This window comes from Rhyacophila brunnea, unplaced genomic scaffold (assembly GCF_057557595.1).
Source record: "Rhyacophila brunnea isolate RB1 unplaced genomic scaffold, BYU_Rbru_1.0 scaffold_16, whole genome shotgun sequence".
NCBI lineage: Eukaryota > Metazoa > Arthropoda > Insecta > Trichoptera > Rhyacophilidae > Rhyacophila > Rhyacophila brunnea.
The window spans coordinates 14579242-14602856 of NW_028232816.1; the positions used below are offsets into that span (position 1 = coordinate 14579242).

The 23615-nt window shown below is 34.0% G+C and overlaps 1 protein-coding gene across 1 annotated transcript in view; it reads right to left on the reverse strand.

Moving 5' to 3' along the window:
- Positions 1–22030, reverse strand: part of LOC147074427 (protein dead ringer-like) — a 277198-nt gene extending 255168 nt beyond the window's left edge. The window contains exons 1-3 of the mRNA XM_085943960.1: positions 22016–22030; positions 20986–21126; positions 19701–20069 (exon numbers count right to left, since the gene is read on the reverse strand). Coding sequence (XP_085800086.1) covers positions 19701–20069; positions 20986–21126; positions 22016–22030 — 525 coding nt within the window. The remainder of the gene's footprint in view (positions 1–19700; positions 20070–20985; positions 21127–22015) is intronic.
- Positions 22031–23615: the final 1585 nt, after the last annotated feature.

The window sequence follows — 23615 nt, forward strand, 5'->3', positions numbered from 1 at the left end:
TATATCTACCTATGTATATATATATTATGTGTGTGGAACAACAAGTGTCTATAGATGGATGTATATTTGATGAAATTGTTCAAAGAGTAAAGCTAGGCTGGAGTGCTTTTGGCCGCCTGAATAATGTCTTACTAATGACCTTCCACTGCGCTTAAAGCGCAGTGTTAAACCAGTGTGTGCTTCCCGTGATCACATATGCGTGTGAAACATGGACCCTAAGTAAAATAGAGATCCTGAAACTTAGAGTATCACAACGTGGTAGGGAGAGGTCCATGCTGGGCATAACACGAAAGGACAAGAAGAGGAATGAGTGGATAAGGAAGCAAACAAGGGTTTGCGATGTAATAAGAGTTTATTAAAAGCCTTAAATAGAGATGGGCTGGACACATAGCTTGAAGAAGAGACAATCGTTGGACAAATCTAGTCATCCAGTGGTATCCAAGAAGTACAAAACGTCCGCAAGGTAGACCTAGAGGCCGCTGGATCGATGAAATGGTAAAGTTCTGCGGAAGTACGTGGCAACGCAATGCACAGGACCGAGAGAAGTGGAAGCAGCTTGAAGAGGCTTTCATCCAGCAGTGGATAGATTCAGGCTGATGATGATGATGATGATTTCTTTAACCATCCGGTCATATTACAGTAAAATAATATAAACTTGGCAAAGCTCTCGTAAAATTAGTCATTTGTAGTAGAAAATAATATCATTTTAAATGGAGCGTTAACATTTGCTTACTAATACCCATCCGACGAATAATAATTATGTCGATGTGACATCCATTATCTCTGGTGTAGAAAAAAAGTTGGAATTTCACCTTGGACTAAGTCCATTTTTATAATTGCTGATATTGATGTAAATACACTTTACGTTAAAATTCCTCAGACGCCTGTAATCGCGACTGCCGCAGACGACTTTTATGGATATTAATGACTCTTTCCTAGCGCCTTAAATAAAAACGCGATGAAATTATCAGATTTACAAACTTCAACATTTTATAATAGTGCCTAACCTAACATGACAGGACGATTCTTGATTTTTAAATGGAAAATATATTACTTCGAGATTACATATTCGGATAATTTTCAGATAAAAGTGAAAGAAACATGTACCTAGAGTCTATATTCTATAAACTGGCGTACACGTCACACGGAAAGCATTGTGCCATTGCGTTCAACTTTCAAGTTTTCAATGGGAGGGAACAAGGTGGATGGTGAAGCGGAGGGGGGGGAAACCAGCACACCAGCTTATAGACGACAGACTCTGTTTCAGCTGTATGTGGCAGGCGCGCAGAAGTGGGAGGGTTTTGGGTTCAAATCCACCCAAAGACCGAAAAAGTACAAATTTTTGAAGCGAATTGAATATTAAATCTTCTTATTTTTGTTGACTACCTGACTGAGAATCATGACCTATATAATTTTGGTCGAAAAGTCGTCTCAGCATGTTGACCCTCTCTCATCTTGTAATTCTACGACATGCAAAGCATGTGATGAATTATTGGCAACACCATCTAAGGCATCTAATGTTTGCTTTAATATTATGACAAAAGGCAAGACAGTGTACGGACGACATAAACTAATGATCCTAATAATTATGACCATTAGGCGACACGAATTCGATAACCACGTGTGAATGCGACAGGTGGCAATAACTCGTAGATGAGCACCCGTGGTTAAAGCTGCAGGCCAGGTGTTCGTGCCAGATAGTGGAGTGTCTGGGTATGAGGAATGTAGAGGGGTCTGCGGTTGAAGGTGTAAATAATAGACGTGGTAAATGTGGAACCCACCCCCATGCACCGCCTAAAAACTGTTCATACCTAAATTTTTATTATTTGACCCCCATCCCACAAACCATTTGTCAGTGTGTGCGCCTAATAGGCCGAAGTTTATAATATTTAATTTTACTTATGCACAATGTGAAACTGCAATCTGTGCCTGAATGGATTGGATATGGGAATAATTTGATTTGTAACATCTGTGTAAACGCAATGTAGGTACAGGACTGTAAGGAGTGAAATCAGCTTGAAGAGGCCTTCATTCAGCTGTGGTTATATTCAGAATGATAGACATAGTTTAAAATGAAAACCATCTCCAAATTAATGGCATTTGATGATGCCGGATGAATTTAATTGACATAGAAGAAAAATCAATTTCGATAAATACGACGCACTGTTAGTGAATTTATTGATATATAAATATATTAACAATTATATAACCAATGAATAGTTCACTAAATTGTATTCGGAATACTTCCAGTCGGATTTTTACTAATGGGTGAATATTATTGTTTCAACAAAATCTCCAACAATAAAATCTTTCTTGAATACCATTCATTAAAACAAAATGTTCCCAACAATGTATATAATATGACGCACATAATACCATTTTGAAAGAAAGCTAATAATTTTAATATCACAAAATTATACCCTTCCCATGATATATATACGCCGTATATAAGAAAATCTTTCGATTTAATAGGGAGTTAATAACATGTTCTCGTTTCTTTCGACGAATCTGACCGGCCCAAGTGGATAATGTAAGTATGTATATAAATAAAATTTTATTGCAATGTCCGAGAATCAAATAATATAAAAACAGACTGCCCATTTTATGTATTCTGTATATTATTATATAAATGCACCTTACTGTGAACTATAACAAGTGATCGCTGATCGAATTGAATAGGTTAATCAATTTAAGGTTTGTACTGCTCCATTTGAATCGTTTTCCTTTCGGCATCTTAAATTCGGTAAATATGTACATACTGACCTGTGAGTACACATGATGCATGAAGATGCCGAAAGGCAAACGCCGGGTCGCAAAAAACGAGTCAAATGGTATAGTACAAAACTAAGTCTATTAGAATTTAAATTATAATTCCATCAAGTAGGTACCCTCGGTTCATAGTATTAACTTTATTTTAATATAAAGTTTTAAAACAGTTTGATTAAAATTCAAGAACAATTAAACTAACAAAATTAACACCGACATAGTGTTTTGTCTTCAGATATCCTTAGGCTTTCATCTATTCTATGATATGAAGCTGAATCGTGATTGTTCATAGATTATTATGAAAGAATGACTTACTTAGAGATTTAAGAATATCAAATTATTTTATTGAAAAAAAAATACTTTACAAAATCTCAAGAACACACCCAATTGGGGAAAATCTAATGGGATTCAAGCTAACATCTTTCACTATCCAGACGAGTGCTCTTATCTATTAAACGATTAAACTATCGATCCATCTGTGAGTATTGCGGTGAATTACCAACTAATAACTCATCAAATTCCGATGTAAGATACTTACATATTATTATCATACCTATGAGGACCATGATTTCATCGAGAAATTTACCCAGTCAACCGAATTCGAAGCCGTGACTCATTAATCGCAAGCGCAGCGAGTTAATCTATGCGGCACACTCCGAGTGCACAAATCTGTACCTATTAGTAGAATAGTACTTATTTGATAAATTTTGTGCAAATATAAGTTACAGTGAAAATCAGAAATCATGTGTTTTAACTTCAACTATAATGGGCAGATCAGCATATTATTTACCTGTTTCTACTTGCATACCGATCTTCATTCCATTTACAACAATGTTGTAGGACGTATAGGTGAAATCAAAATGCGTCTTCAGTGAATATCAAATTATGCATACCTAATTAATAAGATTACTTTGTGTTAACGAATTCTTGGTGGAAAGATGATACTTTTAATAATTAAAAAAAAAAACACAATTAACTAAATAGTCGGTCCACATACTCGTAGTTTGTACAACATTGCCAACAGACTAGTTGAACGAATGTTTTTAGACCTCGAAGTTTTGGTCTTCCTTATGAATGATGATCGTGGCTATCTTCCAATATTTTGGGACATTCTCTTCGTCCAGGCAGGTCGTGAACAGCTGAGCAAGCACTTCGTTCATAGTCTTATATGCTCTCTTAGTAATGACGATTGTTAGCTCAACTTCTTGTGGAGTTTTTTTCACTTTTGAAACAAATTAGGATGTAAAATGTGCATGTTGCTCATAAAATGAAAAGACCGCAAAATAAACCAATAGATAAGGAGGTAGAAAAAACTATAAAATGAAAGAGGCTCTATTGAAATGCCAATGAGCTGGATATATGCATCAGAGATGCACTTCACATCACCAGGGCCAGCCTAAAATCCAGAAGATCCACAAACTCATAAATTTCAGCAGAACCAAGTAGGACTTGAGAGTGAATAATAATTTGCAAAGTCGAAGAGTTTTTCTCACTTTTGAAACAAATTAGGATGTTAAATGTGCATGTTGCTCGTAAAATGAAAAGACCACAAAATAAACCAATAGATATGGAGGTAGATAAAACTATAAAATGAGAGAGGCTTTATTGAAATGCCAATGGGCTGGATATATGCATCAGAGATGCACTTCACATCACCAGGGCCAGCCTAAAATCCAGAAGATCCACAAACTCATAAATTTCAGCAGAACCAAGTAGGACTTGATAGTGAATAATAATTTGCAAAGTCGAAGAGTTTTTCTCACTTTTGAAACAAATTAGGATGTTAAATGTGCATGTTGCTCGTAAAATGAAAAGACCACAAAATAAACCAATAGATATGGAGGTAGATAAAACCATAAAATGAGAGAGGCTTTATTGAAATGCCAATGGGCTGGATATATGCATCAGAGATGCACTTCACATCACCAGGGCCAGCCTAAAATCCAGAAGATCCACAAACTCATAAATTTCAGCAGAACCAAGTAGGACTTGAGAGTAAATAATAATTTGCAAAGTCGAAGAGTTTTTCTCACTTTTGAAACAAATTAGGATGTTAAATGTGCATGTTGCTCGTAAAATGAAAAGACCACAAAATAAACCAATAGATATGGAGGTAGATAAAACTATAAAATGAGAGAGGCTTTATTGAAATGCCAATGGGCTGGATATATGCATCAGAGATGCACTTCACATCACCAGGGCCAACCTAAAATCCAGAAGATCCACAAACTCATAAATTTCGGCAGAACCAAGTAGGACTTGAGAGTAAATAATAATTTTCAAAGTCGAATAGTGGAAGGAAGTACTATAGAAGGTCCTTCATACAACAGTAGATGAACCTAAACTGATAATGATGGATCCATACAAATCAATCACTATCATAACATATTAAATAATAACTGTCTGGAATTCAGGAGTAGGTATTACCTAAATCAGAGTGAAACAGTTTTAGGAGCGCTGATCAAAAAGTTCGGCCCCAAAAATGAGATGTTACCTTCCAGAGCCGACCGTTAATTAGGGCCCATAAAGCCGGTACCAAAGAAATGATCTTCGTCCAATACAACGCAAGGCATAACTTACTTACAATCGTCCACGCCCTAGTGCGGCGCTGGTCAAGAGAAATATCGCATAACATTATATTTAAAATTATCAAATTAACTTTTTAATATATTATATAATGTATAGGTAGGTACATATTGTATCTAACTAATACTAGTGATTGGAACGGCTAACCTAAATTCGTTGATAAACGTAACATATAGGTAGGTATCTACCACTTACCTTTAAAAAAAATTTACCCTTGTTTATGTATAATATGTATTTTTATCATCTACGTAATATTTTATAGATTTTTATATTAAATTTATCAGTAGATAATTTATTGATGTGTATACATTTTATAACCACATACATACCAACATTATAATATCCATGTGAAATCAAGTCAATAATAATTAAAATTTAGATGTAAATATGTATTAGGTGAACCGTGAGCTACATGGTTACTATATGTACCTACATTCTACAATCTCGTCAAACAGAGAACTATTGGTACCTACTGTAATTCGCAGGCTGCGATGGTGTATCAATCAAATCTGATAAAATTAACGGATTTTTTTTCAATTATTAAAAAGTTCGTTACCCACATAAAGTGAGCTAGCTACCCAAAACAAATGACAACATGTTCTGTGTATACAATAATATACCTTATAAGATTTGATACATAGCTTCTAATGTACTGACATTCTATTAAATTGCATTTTATGTTTAACGAATAGCAGAATAAAATAAAAATTGCAACGAACCTCATGTCACAATTTAAAAAATGTTATATAACATGATATAAATGTAATTAATTATGTTGAGTTATAATGAGTTTTGCACTATTATACTGTATATTCTGTATATTAGGTATATAGTTTTCGTTATCAGTAAGTTGTATATTATATATATATATACCATAGCTGCTACGCAAACATAGATTTCACGTGGGTCAAAGACGCCATAAGGTAAAATCCGGAATGCTAAAACTAATTCCTATAGAATGACAAAACTTCCGCCATTTAAAATATCACATGAAGTAGATGATATTGGAACACACGGTGAAAAGTTTTCGTATTGACCCCAGTCATTTGCACCCTTAAAATCACTTTAAACATAAATGAAATCAATTCAATTGACGAAACGAAATAAATTGTTAATTAAAATAATCTTATAATCTATCTTTCAGTTTCTAACATTATTAAAATTAAAGGCTTTTTGATTGTAATAATCAATTTATTGTTCAGTGTGAAATTTAATTTCAATTAATATTAACACGATTTCAAATTGACCGTTTGATTATACACTGAATTGTAATACTATTAGGGGAAAAAACAGGGTTCGCAGAAAGAAGTGTTCACATAATTTTCCGAGGTAGGTAGGTAGCCAATTTAATAAACGAAGGTATAGCCACATAATTATTCGAGTTCTCGCTTGTTTTTTTTTTCAAAAATGATTAGTTTCGTGTTCCATTTATTTTTTTAAATGTGGCCACATCATGCTAAATGACAAAGCGTCGATCTATCTTGTAAAATGCATAAATCCAATTTTGTTAAAAATTACGAATTACGATATTTGCCTCTGTACGATTCTTGCACCCAGAATATCTCTAATTATCTCAAAAAATAATCCACAGAAGCCTTCTAAAACATATATAATTATTTACAACGGAAACTTTTTCAAACCTCTTGAATACCAGACATCGTTCTTATTTTATATTTTATAGTTTTACATTTAACATTTTATTCATTATTTTCGTTTTCAAAACATCGAATTTATGTGAGCAAACAGAAGACTAACCTGTGAAAGTGGTAGCAACAGAATTTCACTAGTCGTTACGCTACAAATATTAAAAAAACTCGACATTTTATTAAAAATAAATACCTACCTACCTCTAGCACTATAAAAATTATATTTTTTAAATTTTCTTTTAACTATGGTATCGGAAAAATAGCACAGTTGTTGTTATAAGAAATAGATTCTGGACAAATGTCCACTAGATTCAACAATATGCAGAATTCCAAGTACCAATTTCAATGCACTTAGGCTCTCCATAGATTTTAAATAACTACTGTTTAGAAGTAGTATCGAATTCTAAATGCACGGGTTCTAAAAATAATCCTCATAGAACATTCAGGTTTGAAACGAAAGGTGACCAGACCACAACTCCGATGAAGTGATGGAGTGTGAGAAGAGGCGTTGGAGTTGCTTTGCTTGCAGTTGTTGGACACCAAGGGAACTAAGGAGAACAATGTTTGATTTGGGCAGTTAGCGTTATTATAACGTAGAATGTAACTATATTGTTTGTCAAATAAATCATAATAGGTACCTAAGTATCTACCTAATTTAGTGTATCCAAGTGTATGTATGTTAATTTTTGTTCACATTACACAAATATGAGCAGTTTCCTACATTATTTTCGTATACCTACAGGGATTGTAATAATATATAGATTATGTAGTATAAAGACTAGGAAAACTAAACTACTATAAAAAACTAAATACCTAACCACGTATTTATAATTCTGTATATAAAAATAAAATTCGAATGTGGTGCGACACTATCATACCATATTATTTTATGTACCTACGTGCATCATAAATAAGCGATTAATATTGATAGCATATTTCAAATTAACGGTTTGCCCGCATCATTTCCGAAGCAATTCCGGTCTGGTATATTGTACATTACATGTTTCTAGCTCACATGTCGATTGATTTTGGCATTTTAGTAATAAATTAAATATATTTAATTCCCATTTCAGATACTTAAGTTATTAATCATTGTGATACTGATTAAGTGATTATACCTACCTAGTGAAATTTCAAACGAAGAAATTATGCGTGAAAAAAAGAAAGCATTGTGTCGTGAGACGAATTTGTTCGATTTAATGAAGCCATCGATATCAAAATAACTTTTTTACGTAGGTAGGTACATATCTCATTTATTTTTTTAATATTTCGAACTGCAAAGTTGTACCCTGACCATGGCACTCACAAGGAGGGGGCTGACAGGGCTCTATCCTGGGGGCCCGGCGTGGCGGATCGACCAGCCAAGTGAGATAAACACACATCACAAAATTGCACTAATAGAAAAAAATGACGCCGCTATTTCACTTTAAGCATACTAACATTTCAAAGAATGTACTTTTGAAAGAATGCAAATTTTCGATTGTTTATCGATATTCACAACTCCGCAATTCAAGTGGGTGTTTTACCTACCTAAAAATACAAAAAAATCGCTATAAAATACCCTAAATTTTACCTTGAACACTAATAATATTACACAACTGTATATTGTCACAGTGACTTTAACCTTAGCGATAGGTAGGGGGCCCGCCGAAGATTCTAGAATGGGGGCCCGCTTCAAGATGTGGGGGCCATGACCCTGCGAATTTCATCCACTTATCCCACTTATCGCGTATCTTCGGGATATTGCTGGATTGCGATCAGGTTTCCGCATTGTATTCGATGATTATCAATAACTAGTACCTATAACATCGTAATCCGCAATTTAGCGCCATGGCCTGAATATAGTCGGCCTTAAAGCTGTCCAATAGTCGCGAAATGATCCGCAACACGCCGACCGACACATATGTATGAAAGTAAGAATTTGGGCAATATCTATGATGTTGCAATAAATTATTAATCATTTTTGGTTGAATAAATTTTAACTATCAGTACGACGCGGTATACCTACCTTAAAAATGATGATTGTATAAAATATCATAATGGTTACTTTAATATTATAATATTAAATAATTACAAGATAAAAAGAACTTTTTATGTACGTTTTTAAATTTTCTGTTCAATTATTATGCTCAATATGCTCAAACTTGTACTTGATATAAAGTAAATAAAAAACAAACAAACAAACAAATATAGAATACTGAAATGTCATTTTGATTTCCATAGTAACGCACGTATATATTAAGGCCATGCATTAGTTGAGGCACGGTCTAAAAAGATCGTTGCTAGGCGATGTGCGGATTGCGGGTCGCGGGTGAAAATGACGCCTGTCAAACGAAATATTATTTCTCATATAAATCCAACATACGTCCATTTTATGTTCTGTTTATTATTCTATTAGTAACAACAATAATATATTCATTGACATGTTTTCTTTTTAAAGTAAATGGGTAACGTTTTTAGTCATCTTTACACGATTTTAGAATTAATTGGCCCGTCGCCATCACGCAGCAAAGTGACGTGTGTCTGACTCGACGTTCTCTCAATGAATGCGAAGCGAGTACAAAATTTCGTCGCGCGTACAGTTGAAAATTATTTGGCGTTTCACTGATGCGTCACCTTAATAATTTAGTTGGTAGGACCACCCACTTAGCAACCAATAATAGAGGATTGGATTACGGATTTCTTCCGAAATAACTTTTCATACAAAACAGAATTAACTGAAAGTGAATTCAATTCTACTTAAATATGGCTTTAAATGGTATTAAAAGAATGCATTGGCATCGTGTTCTGATATATTCTAAATGTTTCAAATTTCTAGCTAGTCGGGAAGTTAGTTAAAAATCGATTGCAAGATTTGTACTGAATAAACAACCACCGGACAAATAAGAATACGAGCTAATAAAAACGTTGTAAAATGACAAATTATTACGTATCACTTTGCGACTAGCGGACAGCCTTAAAATTTCTTTGAATAATGATAAGAATAGAATTATATTATGGCGACTTCATAACGTACATACTTACTCGTAGTACCCATTGTTATAAATGAAAAGTACAGCGTTCTCACGTTTTTGCCAACAATTAAAATAATATCATAAGGTGAATAAGGAACCCGCATTTCGCTATTTTACAATAATTATACATTACTTTTACCCGTGCTCACTCAATGACTCGTAAAATGGGGTAAACAACTCAAATTAATTACGTATTAATAATCATTCAATAAACCAGAACATAATGTTATTACAACTGACAAATTCTTCGTATCAAGTATTCTTCGGGTTTAATTTATTTCTTCAATATTTCACTGTTTTGACCATAGCGTTGGAGCGGACCCTTTTGTGAGTTGCTCCGCTCCGGGACCTAATACTTGCTCCGGCTCCGCTCCAGGGTCTGCTCCGCTCCGGGTAAAAAGTTTTAATTAGTATTATATGTATACAAATGTTAAAAAAATTAAAAATAAGTACTTTTAAAATAACCGTCATTTTCATTAGGTATTAATTCTATTAAACAAAATTCCGTCAGCAAATCGTCTCTCATTATTTGCCTATTCTGTCAAAAAAGTGAGGTTATTTATCACTCGGCAGTATTGCCATATTTCAAATAATTCCAGTGTTGCAAAGTGTCAAAATATACTTCATATTTTCATTGGATTTTAGGAAGAAAATTTAATAATAAAAAATACATCCGGAGCAGTGGAGCACTACAAATTTTTGGTGCTCCGAGTAAAATCCCATTGTCAAATCCCAGTGGCAAATATGAGCGAAACTAGAATCCCGTATCATGATTTAGCCATCTGACAATCTTCTTCACGGGTTGGCTTCATACCTCTCTGTACGAGAATAATTGTAAATCAAGACGTGTCCATCGTAGATGAGGATCTAGTACATCTAGTAAGTGAGCTATCAAGCTGACGACCTTGTGACAGTGTTAACTAACTGTCACAAGCATGGGGGGGTTACTGACAGGGCTTTAACCTGGGATCGCAGGCTGCGTGCGATAAACACACATCACAAATTTGCTCTTTATTTGCTCTAGATTTAAAAATATGTGTGATGCAATTTTTGATTATTGTGTATTGATATTCGATAATTCCATAATTCAAATGGGTGTATTCAAGAATACTAAAATTCGCTAAAAATACAATGAATACCCTTAATTTTACTTAGAATACTATTTATAAAACGCATCTGAAGAGCGTCACACTGTCTTTGACCCTGCGATATGAATGGAGGTCCCGCTTCAGGGTGTGGGGCCCATGGTCACAGTGTACAAAAATTCAAACCATTGTGCTTAGCCATTCTAAAAATACACCCGAGTCCCCATTGAAATGTTGATTACACCTGTATAATATAACGTATTTTATTTATATACTGAAAGTAACGAATGGCATTATCAGCTGATAATAAAACGCGTACATAATTTTATTTCCATTAGGTACTGCTTTTATATTTTTCCATTAACCGCGATATTTCATGGTTAAATTACATATTGCTTTTATAATACGTAGGTACATACCCGGCAGAAATATTACGTGAAGAAGTTCTAAAACAAAGTGATAAAAGTTTTTTTAAATTTTTGACATAGTACCTAATGCCCTCTACTCCATCTATTCCAAATTTTGATCTTGAAATTTGAAAGCTTATTTCACTGATTTTCATAACAAAGCAAATTCAGAAAGCAAAATTTATATTAAAAATTGCATGCGTAGGTGTTTTTTAATTTTTCACTTATGAAGGAATCGGCAATAATGAGTTAATTTTAAGCGTCGATTTTAACTATTTATTAAAATCGCGTTTTGTCGCATATTTTTTTTGTTTTCTAAATGTGAAGCAGTTCCTTATAAGCCAATTTTATTGCACTATCCAAACTACAAATAGTAAATAGATGGCTACTCTTACTTATCACTTTTTAACTCTTCTATTAACGGTATGATACCTACTGTGCTGCAGAAAATAACCAGATATTAATAGTAATTATTCATGTTAGGACTTATTGGTATATTATATATTATCAATCATAGAAATATATGAAAATTACGTAAATAGTCATGTAACATCAAAACTAATAGTAGTATTGTTAATAATACTGATTATTTTGTAATAAGTACAGAACAATAAGAATATAGATAAGTACCTACCTATCCACCTACTTACAAGGTTAAAATTATATGTTAGCTCATTCTTTTAAAATAAAATATTGATAGTAGATACCAATGCTTGTTTAATCTTTATAATAAAAAATTGTCCTGGTCGATGCTTGAAAGAGCTACTTACTAGTAATTTTATTAGCGGTCAATAAATTTTAAGGATGACCTTTTCGAATTTGGAAGATGTCATGTGATTGTACGTTACGGTATGGGTCTTTATTTCGTCATTTTAATAATATGCCCGTCGTGCTGAGTAGTTTGAATTTTACTAAATGTACCTACATAACAATATCTTGTGCCACTATTCCCAAAGACCCACCGGTTGGAAAGCGCTGTGCTAGGCTCACGAAACCAGTCCAGATCGTTAATTAATTATGTGGATTAATTACCTACTATAAATATGTAGGTATATTGCATTATATTTTAATTATTTTCAGAGTAGAATATACCTATTTATATGTATAGTAGTATGGTACGTAATAAAGTTCAAGTAAGTGGGTACATAAAAGATTCATTAAAATTGATTTCAACGAACGAGATTGTAGTATTCATAGTTTACCTACCTACATCCGTGATGTGTTTGTTTTTTTTAATTTTTAATTACTATTAAATTAACACCGATTACATAGAAAACTTAACATCTAAACAACAAAGTAGGTATGCCGAAATCAACAAAAAAAATAACCTTTTCAGATCGATGTCAAAAGTTCGTGACACTGAGCGAATGCAGCCCACGACATTCGTGCATGAATAATATGCATAAAAATAAAAATTGTATGTAACTCGTTGTTATTAATTTTAATATGCGGATATACAGAGCGGTCACAAAATGATTCTACCACCTGTGTGGTCCATAAAAATATATTAAAATTTAATTAATAGAAACGGAAAACGCTAAAAAACAGGGATTCCAACAAACTATCTACATATTTTGCTAACTAAAAACGCATTTAAGAAGTAACTTGTAAAACGTGTGCACCCATATTGCGTAGGTACATATCGGAAATTTGGATACTAATTTTGCGAAATTAACGAGCCCTAAGCACTGTTAAAAAAGAAAAATTCTCTCTTCTGTTGACGTATTGTAGTTTTTTGGACACGCTGTAGATACGTCCATAACCACAAAACCTTAAAATACTCAGTAGAACTAGTACAATATAAAATAATTACAAGATAAAAAGAACTTTTTATATACAACGTTTTTAAATTTTCTGTTAAACCATATAAACTTGACTTGACTAGCTTAAACGATCAAAAAAATTTGTACTTGACATGTCATATTGATTTCCATAGTAACGCACGTATATATTAATAATTTAGTTGCTAGGACCCCACATCCCTAGCAACCAATAATGGTGTCGAAGTAACTTTTCATACAAAACAGAATTAACTAAAAATGAATTCAATTCTACTTAAAGATGGCTAAAAGTATTAAAACAAATGCATTGGCATCATGTTCTGATATATTCTAAAAGTTTCAAATGTCTAGCTAGTTGGGAAGTTAGTTAAAAATCGATTGCAAGATTTGTACCGGACAAATAAGAATACGAGCTAAGAAAAACGTTGTAAAATAGCCAGGAAACGTGTGTCGATAACAGAGTGTAATCACATGAAAAAAATCACTGTACAACCCCAAAAACGATGATGAAGCGAGACATTAAAGTAAATACAATTACAGATTTTAATTGCACTACCTTATCGATACCTACTACCAACATATTAACCTTTTCTGTTCTATGGTGTCACAGTCAAACGTTACAAAAAGTATACACATAGGTAATATTATGTTATAAGTATTTCTTAATTTATTTTATTTAGGTAATATACTTTTTACACACTTCATAGTTTAATAAAGACTAAGTAATGTTGCTCAAACTGGCATTTTATTTTAAAAATACTCTCATTACGTAAACACGGTAACACAATTATTTGATGCCATCGAACTAAGCAAAATTTATTTGCACAGTAAGAGAGAGGTTAGGGGTCACACTACTGTAGATAATTAGTTGTTAAAGTTGGTAATTAGGTACCTACATTTATAATAAAATAATTTAGCCGTTCGTATCGAAAGGGTTATCGGCCCCTTTTGGTAGGGTCGTAATATTCGAATTATACGTATTCACAAATGTGTATAATATTATTGCCAGGTGTTTTATTTAATACTTGTTGCAAACGTGTGCGCTGTCAACATGGGGAGAAATGAACTCAACGATTTGCGAATGCCACTACACGTCGAATGAAATATTGCGTGCAATCATTTCACTTGATAATGACAACACTTGCCTCAATACAATGTACTATAATACAGGTAATCAGTGAATCTTGTCAATATATTATCGATATACTTAATATGTGGTAGGTATCTAAATATAACAAATAAACAAAAGCTTATTAGATATTTGCAACATTAGTGGTGTAACGGCTACGCCCTCTCTACGAATTCAAACAATATAATAACTACTAGGTGCCTCTGGTAGCAGTTGCGAAGAGTGGAGATAGGCGGTGTAGATCCGACATAAATAGTGAGTGCACAATAATCTTTATCAGACATTCTTATTTGTGTTCATTAAACTAAGACTGCAAATTGCAGATGGTGTTGGATAGTTTTTAAAATTCAATTAAACCCGTACACCCTCTGCCATTGTCTGGTAAGTAGAGTATTCGCTTAAATATATTTTTCTGTTATATATTATATTCAACCCAGAATAATAAAATTCAACTACTTATATATATATTACTAGCTGACCCGGCAAACTTCGTACCGCCTCAGAATCAATAATCTTATTAGCTGAATTAAATTCAGTTTTTTATTAAGTTAAAATGAATACTCAAAATGAATAAGTTCAATAAATGTGCAAAAATCAAATCAAAATGAAAAGTATTTTAATTATATTGAACTGTACACACTGTACATACACGATGACCGCGTGAATTAAGCGCCGGTCTATAGTGTCGAGGGTCCCATGTTCGAATCCTGGGTCTGGTAAGTTCACATATTGTAATTCAATTTCAATTCAATGATGACTACCGAGCCAACCTTCAGTCGTAAATTGTGCGGTGGCAAGCCAAGCAGATCCAATGAGTTTAAAAATTCAGTTGGATAGTTGGTTGCTTCGTCTTCGTTTGTTACACAGTCGATAGATTTGAAGGAATGCAGTGGACCAACGATTTGATTTTGAATTGTGAAGTTTAAGTGATCCACATCTTTGTTCTTTACCGCAAGAATGCTCGTTCACTCAACCAATTGTCATGTTTGTGATTAGCAATGATGTTCGGTAACACTTTGTTGATGAGTTCGTCCTTAATTGAGAAGAAATTGGAAAAATTCAGCGGAAACGAAATCAATCCGCTCGATTCATCGACAGGAACACGGCCGTTACCGATAGTCAGCAATTGCTTGGAGAAATCTTCGGCAGATGGATCGTTTAGCAATGCAACTCGCATGTTTGTCGTCAACTGAAGTGTCTTCACATAGTACCACACAGTCGATGATTTGAGGCAAGCATTTATTTCATCAGCAGCGGTCGATCTTGGAAGTGGAGTGTTTGGCGAAAATCGCCAGATAGTAGAATCATTGTGCCTCCAAAACTTCTTTGAGCGCAGATCTTTCATAGTGTGCTTTCAATGCGCGTTTATGCGCCATTGTGCATCCATCCCAGGTGATGATTTTACTTGCCAACAAAACTTTGGCCATTGTTGCATGTCGGTTTTTCAGTCGGCAATTTCAACGTTGAATGAGGCGTTCGGCATCCTTCTAACAACGTGGCCGCTATCCCAGAAGAAGCAACTGCTACAGCATTTTCGGATCTCGCACGAACAGTAGCCAAAATCAATGACATATTGAGGAATGTCTTCCCAGTTCCATCGGGCGAGTCGAGGAAAAATAAGCCACCATTTCCATCATCAATTGCCTTCATTAACGTATCGTACACTTCCTTCTGTTGATGGTTCAACAGTGGTACATTCGTTCGAACTGATTGGTTCTATGCATCTCGATCATATTCACGATCACATTCCAATTCTCGATTGAAAGCGTCGTTCATTCCACGATGTGGCGTTGGCATTCCTAACTTGACTAAAAAACTGCCGCACATGAGGTAATACATGTATTCGATCAAAAGCAAAGCCTGGTTATGTATCTCCTCATTCACCTCGAGATCGGGATTCCCTGAACTGACACAAATTCGATGTAAAATGTCTTCTGACATGTCATCATTTCACTTGTTCCACAGTTCAGATGGATTCGATGGGAAGCATGTCGAAATAATGATATCAAATAATGTGCGTATCTGACTTGGAGATGCAGAAACAATTGCTTCAGCGATTATCATATCCCAATGAGTATCGTTTCAAGCAAATTGAGCTGTTGACATGAAGCACGAAATGTTGGGCACACTACACCATTGACAGTTAGACATTTCGACCATATTTCGACTATCATTCTTTCTTTTGTTTGTTTGTTTGTTTGTTTGTTTCTTCTTTATTGTTTCTGTCATGTATCAGAGATGGCGTTGTATACGGATTTAATTTTTTTGCGATTTTCTTTTATTTTCGAATGCGCGAGGTTTTCATCGTTCAAATTCATCGATGTCATTCAAAAGCCTTTCCATACAAAATGTATGAGAAAATTAATTTTCTTCATAATTTATTTTTTCCGTGATTTATCCAATGTTTTATTAGTTATTCTGCTATTCGGAGCGAAGACAAATCCAACAAATCAAAGATTATAAAAATCGGTCCAGCCGTTCTTGAGTTATAAATGGTGTAACTAACCCGACTTTGTTTTATATATATAGATAGATGTATATCGATATAATATGTATCAGTGTCGAAGGGTGGAGGTAGGCTGTTAAGATCCGACATAAATAGTGCAGACCAAACGTTGTCAGCCTATGTAGATATTAATAAATTTGCTATATTTTAAAATTCAATAAAACTCCAAGCCACAGTAGATAATAGTCAACAAATATTTATTTAGTTATTTTTAAAATTTCTACAATTATGTTATCATTTCAGATACTTTTTAGATAGAATATTATTTTTTATCGATTATGGTTTGGTGAGCAGGGCTTAATGAATTTTAGAAAACTAACAATATTATGTATTTGTAATTCAACGAAAACAAATATGTATGACTGAACAAGTGTACACTATTTTTGTCGGATCACCCACAGTGTACCTAAACTATTATGGTTTGGTCTACGCAGGGTTTAATTATTGAACTAAGAAATTAGAAAAGTAACAAATACTATCTACAAATTGTATTCTTAGTTCAATGAAAACAAATGCGTTTGACTGACAAACTTTAGTGTGCACTATTTATATCGGATCTTAACATCCTACCACATCCCTCGCCACTATGGAATCCAATCCCGGGATCCCGAGCTATTTTCGATACCTATGAATCCCGGGATTGATAAACATAATCCCGGGATTTCGGGATTGATTTTTTTATCAATTTTTATGGAAAATATAACAGAAAAAATACTTTTAATACAAAATAACTACATTAGAAATAAACTGAGTTTGAATGAAGTTTGATGTGTAGGTTGTCAATTCATTTTATTTTTTCACATAGATTACTCGTATTAAAAATGAGAAAGATTGGTAAAAAAAATGCTTCGCACTTTTAACAAAGTAATTCTACCATGATATCATACGTTTTACGGCAGTTTCATATTTGGCTGACTAATTAGATTTATGAAGCGGAAAGGCCATAAGTACGCCATGATTATTTGCTTTACTATTTTAAATCTCGCTGATCTATTCATTATGTCTTTACTATCAGAAATAGCAATCTCATATTAAATTCACATTATTATTTATATTACAATATTATTTACTCCATTAAACTTGTGTATTTCCAAGATTTAACGTATACAATATTAACAATAAATGTCTTAAATAGTATAAATTATACTAGATTTATTTTTGACCGATTTTATCAATGTTATTTGTAAATATAAAATTTTTATATTAACAATGGAAAAAAATCCCAATCCCGGGAACAGTCCCGGGATCCCGGGATTGTCAAATTGTAATCCCGAAATCCCGGGATCAGAATTTTGGCTCGGGATTGGATTCCCTACTCGCCACTGGTACATATTATATAGATATACCTACATAATATTTATATAACCAGCACATTTTCCTCCATCGTATTCTGCACATGATATTTTCATAAAAACCGGCATATATTATGATATCTACTAATAATAATATACTAGGAATATGTATCTATACCTAGTGCCTGACTGATTTTGAAATATTTGCCTTTTCACCCATCTCATTAATTGCCATTTTATGGTACCGTGTATAAATATTTATAAAAAAGGAACCTTTTTGAAAATCACTGCTCTATAATACAACTAGAAAAGTCGATAGGTACCTAAAGATTATTTTGGAAAGGAAAAATTATTCTCATATTAGGTATTAAATTTGAATATTGGCATCACATTATGTGCCTAACATGCACATAATTATTCACGTTGGCGATTGTTTTTATGCCTCTGCATTTTAAATATGGCTGCATCATATTATTATTATTAAGTTCGCGAAGCAATTTCGAAAAAGGAACGATTCCGGCGGAAATCGCGCGCCATTAAAAAGTAAGATGGCGACCTCTTTAATTAAAATAATCGCGCCAATCACGACTGGGGTTGTTCACTCACGGTTCACATACACACGTTCATCATATCCGCGTATAGGTATTATAAAAAATACATACATAATAATATGTTCTGTATTATGATATCTCATGTTATGATTGTAAAGTACCTAGCTTGCAATAAATACGGAAATGCGGAAAATAGTACAGTTAAAGAAATACATTTAGATCAATTCTTTTAGTGTAATTCGCGGTAGACATACTTCAATGAACGGAAAACAATAATTTGCAAATATACATACGTATGGCAGCAGTTTGTCAACGACAGAAGACAAGAAAACATTTTTGTGAAAATACAGTGACACAAAGCATACAGAATCACACAAGTCAAAAGCATGATGTGACCTTGTCTTTTTGTCTAATTTTTGAACACTGTCGAAATATAGTGATTTAAAAATCTTCAGTCCCATTTTCAAGTGGCATTTATTTTAATTTCGTCAACTGACCAATTTGGTAGCAGCTATCAATTCCTAAATAGGCTTGTAAAGTTAACTAACCATTATGTAGTATGCTGAGATGCAAAAATACACTACACAAGAAGAATCGAATGACCATAGTTAAGTGTGATAATGAAACTACTCGACATAACTGAGTGTGGACATTATGAATAGGTAACTTTTAATAATATACCTACTTTTTGCCCTAAAGCATTTTGTATATAGTACATGTATCTACACACCATACCTTTTTACGATGTATTAATTCGAAACCCTTGGCATGCCACAATGAGAATGAAGGTACTCGTATATCCATCAATACACCAAACCTGCGCATATCGGGCTCAGCGGCAAGTTATAATGTAGATTGTAGACTCATACGGAATATGAAAAGTTTATAAATTAAATTTACTATTGAAACTCTGCAAATATAAACAAAAAAATCCTACCTGTCGAACTTGCTTGAATTGTTCTTCGAAGCTCCACGTCTGCTGAGAGCTGGTTGAACCTTCTGAAGAGCTTGACGATGCTGATCCACCTTGAGCAGTAGGAGTAACACCATTTAATGCTCCATTAAGAGCTGACCCTCCATTCAGAGGTCCGTGACTACCAGGAGCTGGCTGTGCTGGAGTCAGGAAGGCTCCAGGGTGCTGGAATGGGAATCCCATAGGTAGGGAAAAGGGCGCATTTGGGGGTCCAAGTAGTGGGTTTCCTCCTGCCTGCGGTAGGCTGGCCAGTGGTGTGTTTTGTGCCAAAGATGCAAGTGATGATAAGTGTGGGTGGAGGGAATTTTTGAGGCTTTCGAAATCGTCACGACCCTGGAAGAAAAAGAAATATTTAAAAAAATCTATCCTAACTTAAAACCTATCTATATAAAAAAGGACAATCATTATTAATTGTTGGACATGATCATTACAAAGAATATATTTATTCATAAGTTTGCAACGAATTTGTGAACAAATGGCAGGGAAAGTACACACAAAGATGACCTTTCTGGCTTTCTATGATACATAATATTATGATATAATGTCATGAAGTTGCAAATCGTCAATTTCTCCTGCTCCTTTGAGAGCCGTAGATGTCAAAGTGTCAAAGACATCTACGGCTGTCAAAGGAGCCAGTCCACAAAATCATAAAGCATATGCGCAAATATTTTGTGTGACTAAAAAAGTATCTTTTCATTATTAGGATTGAATAACTAAAATAAATACTTAATATTTTATAAACTATGTGTGTTATATCTCTTAACCACTGAATATTGAAATGTACAGTTGGCACACTTGTGTTGTAGTCCAAATCTATCGAATCTTCTACTAACACATGTAAACAAAAGTAGTTTAATGCCATTTGTAATTGAGATCTTAACACTGTCTGTTTTATTACTTATATCAAACGACTCATGCTTCCAAAGACACCACCCATCAGCAACCTTTTCGCATCTTCTGTAATGCCCTCAATTCCGGTCCTAGCCTACCGGATAAGAGTAAATAATATAGCCGTAGATTTATTTAGACTATGTTCGATTCCCGGTTGGCCATATTTTTTGTATTTTTCATATAAGTAGGTAGGTACTTATCTATTATACAAAAAAAAATATTTAGTGTTCAGCAAATAAATCATCAGTAAAATACTGAAAATTAATCTTTTTTTGATTTAGCTACCACAGCCGACCGTTCTTCAACAAGCAGCCTTCGCCACTGGTAGGTACCTAATGCAAATCAGTAGTGTTTTTACCTTATCTGGTCTGTGTAGTCTGAGTCTGTCCAAAAGGTCCCTGCGCGCAATAAGACCTCTTCCTTCATCACTGCTATCTCCTTCAGCTTCTGGCTCCCCTTCTGACACTTCCCCCTCTCCTTCACCCTCATCGTGGTGACTCTGAAATGAAAAAAAAAGTCACTATTAACAATACATACAAGAATCAATTATATACACCAAACACTCATGTATGACCTATCCTAAATACAGAGAACAACCAAGGAAATAATGCTGGTCTGAAACTAAAAAAACAATAAATTAGCAACAGAGGTCGAGGCACAATAATATCTAACATTTTATGGTTTCTCTTTATTGTCTTAATAACTACAACGAAATTAATAAATAACAAACACTTAGTAAAGTAAATAAGTGCATATTATATAAAATTACATATGAAACAAAATAATAATAATATGTAGGTACTAGGTACAATGAACTTAATATTCTTCCGAAACATTGTTTTTCATCCTAATTTGACTTGTGACTTTGGGTAATCCTAGCTTTATGGGGCACCTGAGTGAAGGCTCTTATCCCCTACTTCTCTAGTTTGAGGCGTTTATGGTGATATTTATAATAAATGGAACGTCGTATACCAGTGTTTTTCAACCGGTGTGCCGCGAGTGTCCTACTAGTGTGCTGCCAAACTGTTTGAAGGTTTATCTATAAATAATAGCATAATAACATAACATCAAAATCTCCAACAACCCACAACCACGATAACGAAATAATATAAAAATATTTTACATTCAATACTAATTTTACAAATTGGTCATTTAATTATGGACCCTGACCTGATATCAGATGACTTTTTTGTTTAGCCAAAACAAAATGTGTAGTCAAATAGATTTGGTGAATTACTTTGTTTATAAGGAGTGTTATTTCTAATTAATATTATTATCACGTTGATACTTGGTGTACTCTGGGTATTTGGCAGAGGTTCAAGTGTGTCACTTTAATAAAAAGGTTGAAAAGCACTGTTGGCAACAGAATCTACAACGACAACATAAACCCATTCGCAAGTCATTTCATGTTCGATAGAATTCCAATCTAATCACAAAATATGAAAGACAAACGTCGATGAACAAATATTATAATTTCTTTGCAAAACTCGATAAAAACGCGATGGGAAAAAGATCCTACTAATAATTGGATTTGGCCAATTTCGCAGACGGCCGATTGTGTTTTCGATCAAAATTGGCCAAATTGGCGGTAAACGCTTCGGCCTTGAAATTTTTGCAGCCGCTTTTTCGGGGGCACTGATGCACCATTGAATAGAATGATGTTATATATTTATACGTGTACATAATAATATAATATAATTTACGCAACACGTGACTTGTGAGATAATTTATTGCGTTTTATTAGGATCGCAAAACCACGTAACAGCAAACTGACATGAGGCAATTTGATATTTGCATACGCATATGCGTGAATCCAAAAATAATACCTACTATGGAGTTTGACAGATTGGTAGGGGTGGATGTGACCAGTTGGTTCACTTTCAGAACCAATAATTAAATACCTACCTTATAGAAAAAATACATACATACAAGTAGGTATGTCCCTATATTTTAAACGAAATTGAACTGGGTGACACTCATAAAGACGATTCACATTTTGGTTCACGATGCACCCCGAATGCTCAAAGTTAATTCCCTCATAGAAACAGGATTTTAGACGTGTGCTTAGCTTAAAACATACTTCTCCGCGCACACGAGTTGTGTAAATAAAATATTATGCATATTTTTTATAATTTCTACCGTGTCAATAAAGCAGTATTTTTACGAAAACACTGATGATTCCGCCTTCTATAAAACATTCCATCCACCAACTTTCTCCCATGATTCCTCGCCGTATTCATTTGGAGCCAAAGAGCAGTTTGAAAATTAATCGTAAAACTGCACATTTTGTAATAATTATTAATTTCATATTATGAGTACCTACATATTTTGTTGAGACATATTTAACTAACGAATGTGTTAAAAATAACATAAAATCTGAAAATATCTAGAGTGGGTGATGAAACCATAACATATCATTGATACCTCAAATTATGTAAACTTACCCTGTGTTTTTATAATAATCTCAAGACAATTAAATATAAAATTACATGAAACGACTGTGTTGTTCAATATATTGCATATAGTGGTATAATAAAATGTATCTAGTGGTCCTTCCCATCGCGGGGCCGTACTCAAATCTGCCCCTATAGCTGTGACAATCATTTGTACCAGCGTCCATCCAGTGTTTTATAATAGTTCTGGGTAGTGTGGTAGTGAACCTATGTATTATCAGATCCTAAGCTGGCAAATCGAATGAGATAAGTAACTGTAATTAAAATTCCAAAGTACTTGCAATACTCAACCAACGAGAAGATTTTTTAAGTGGTCACATTAACCAGTCGCAACCTCTCTCTAAGCGTATTGGTATTAATAAGGTTTATTACTCGAGACATAAAATGTAGATACGTATCATTTCCAAATCGACGTCATTTAAACATTCGTGATGATATGAATTGGCGCTACCTGTCACGCGATCCACACTCCGGCCGAAAAAAAATAAAAAATGAGAAATGGAAAAGAAGGGGTGGGGTGGGGTGATGATGTATG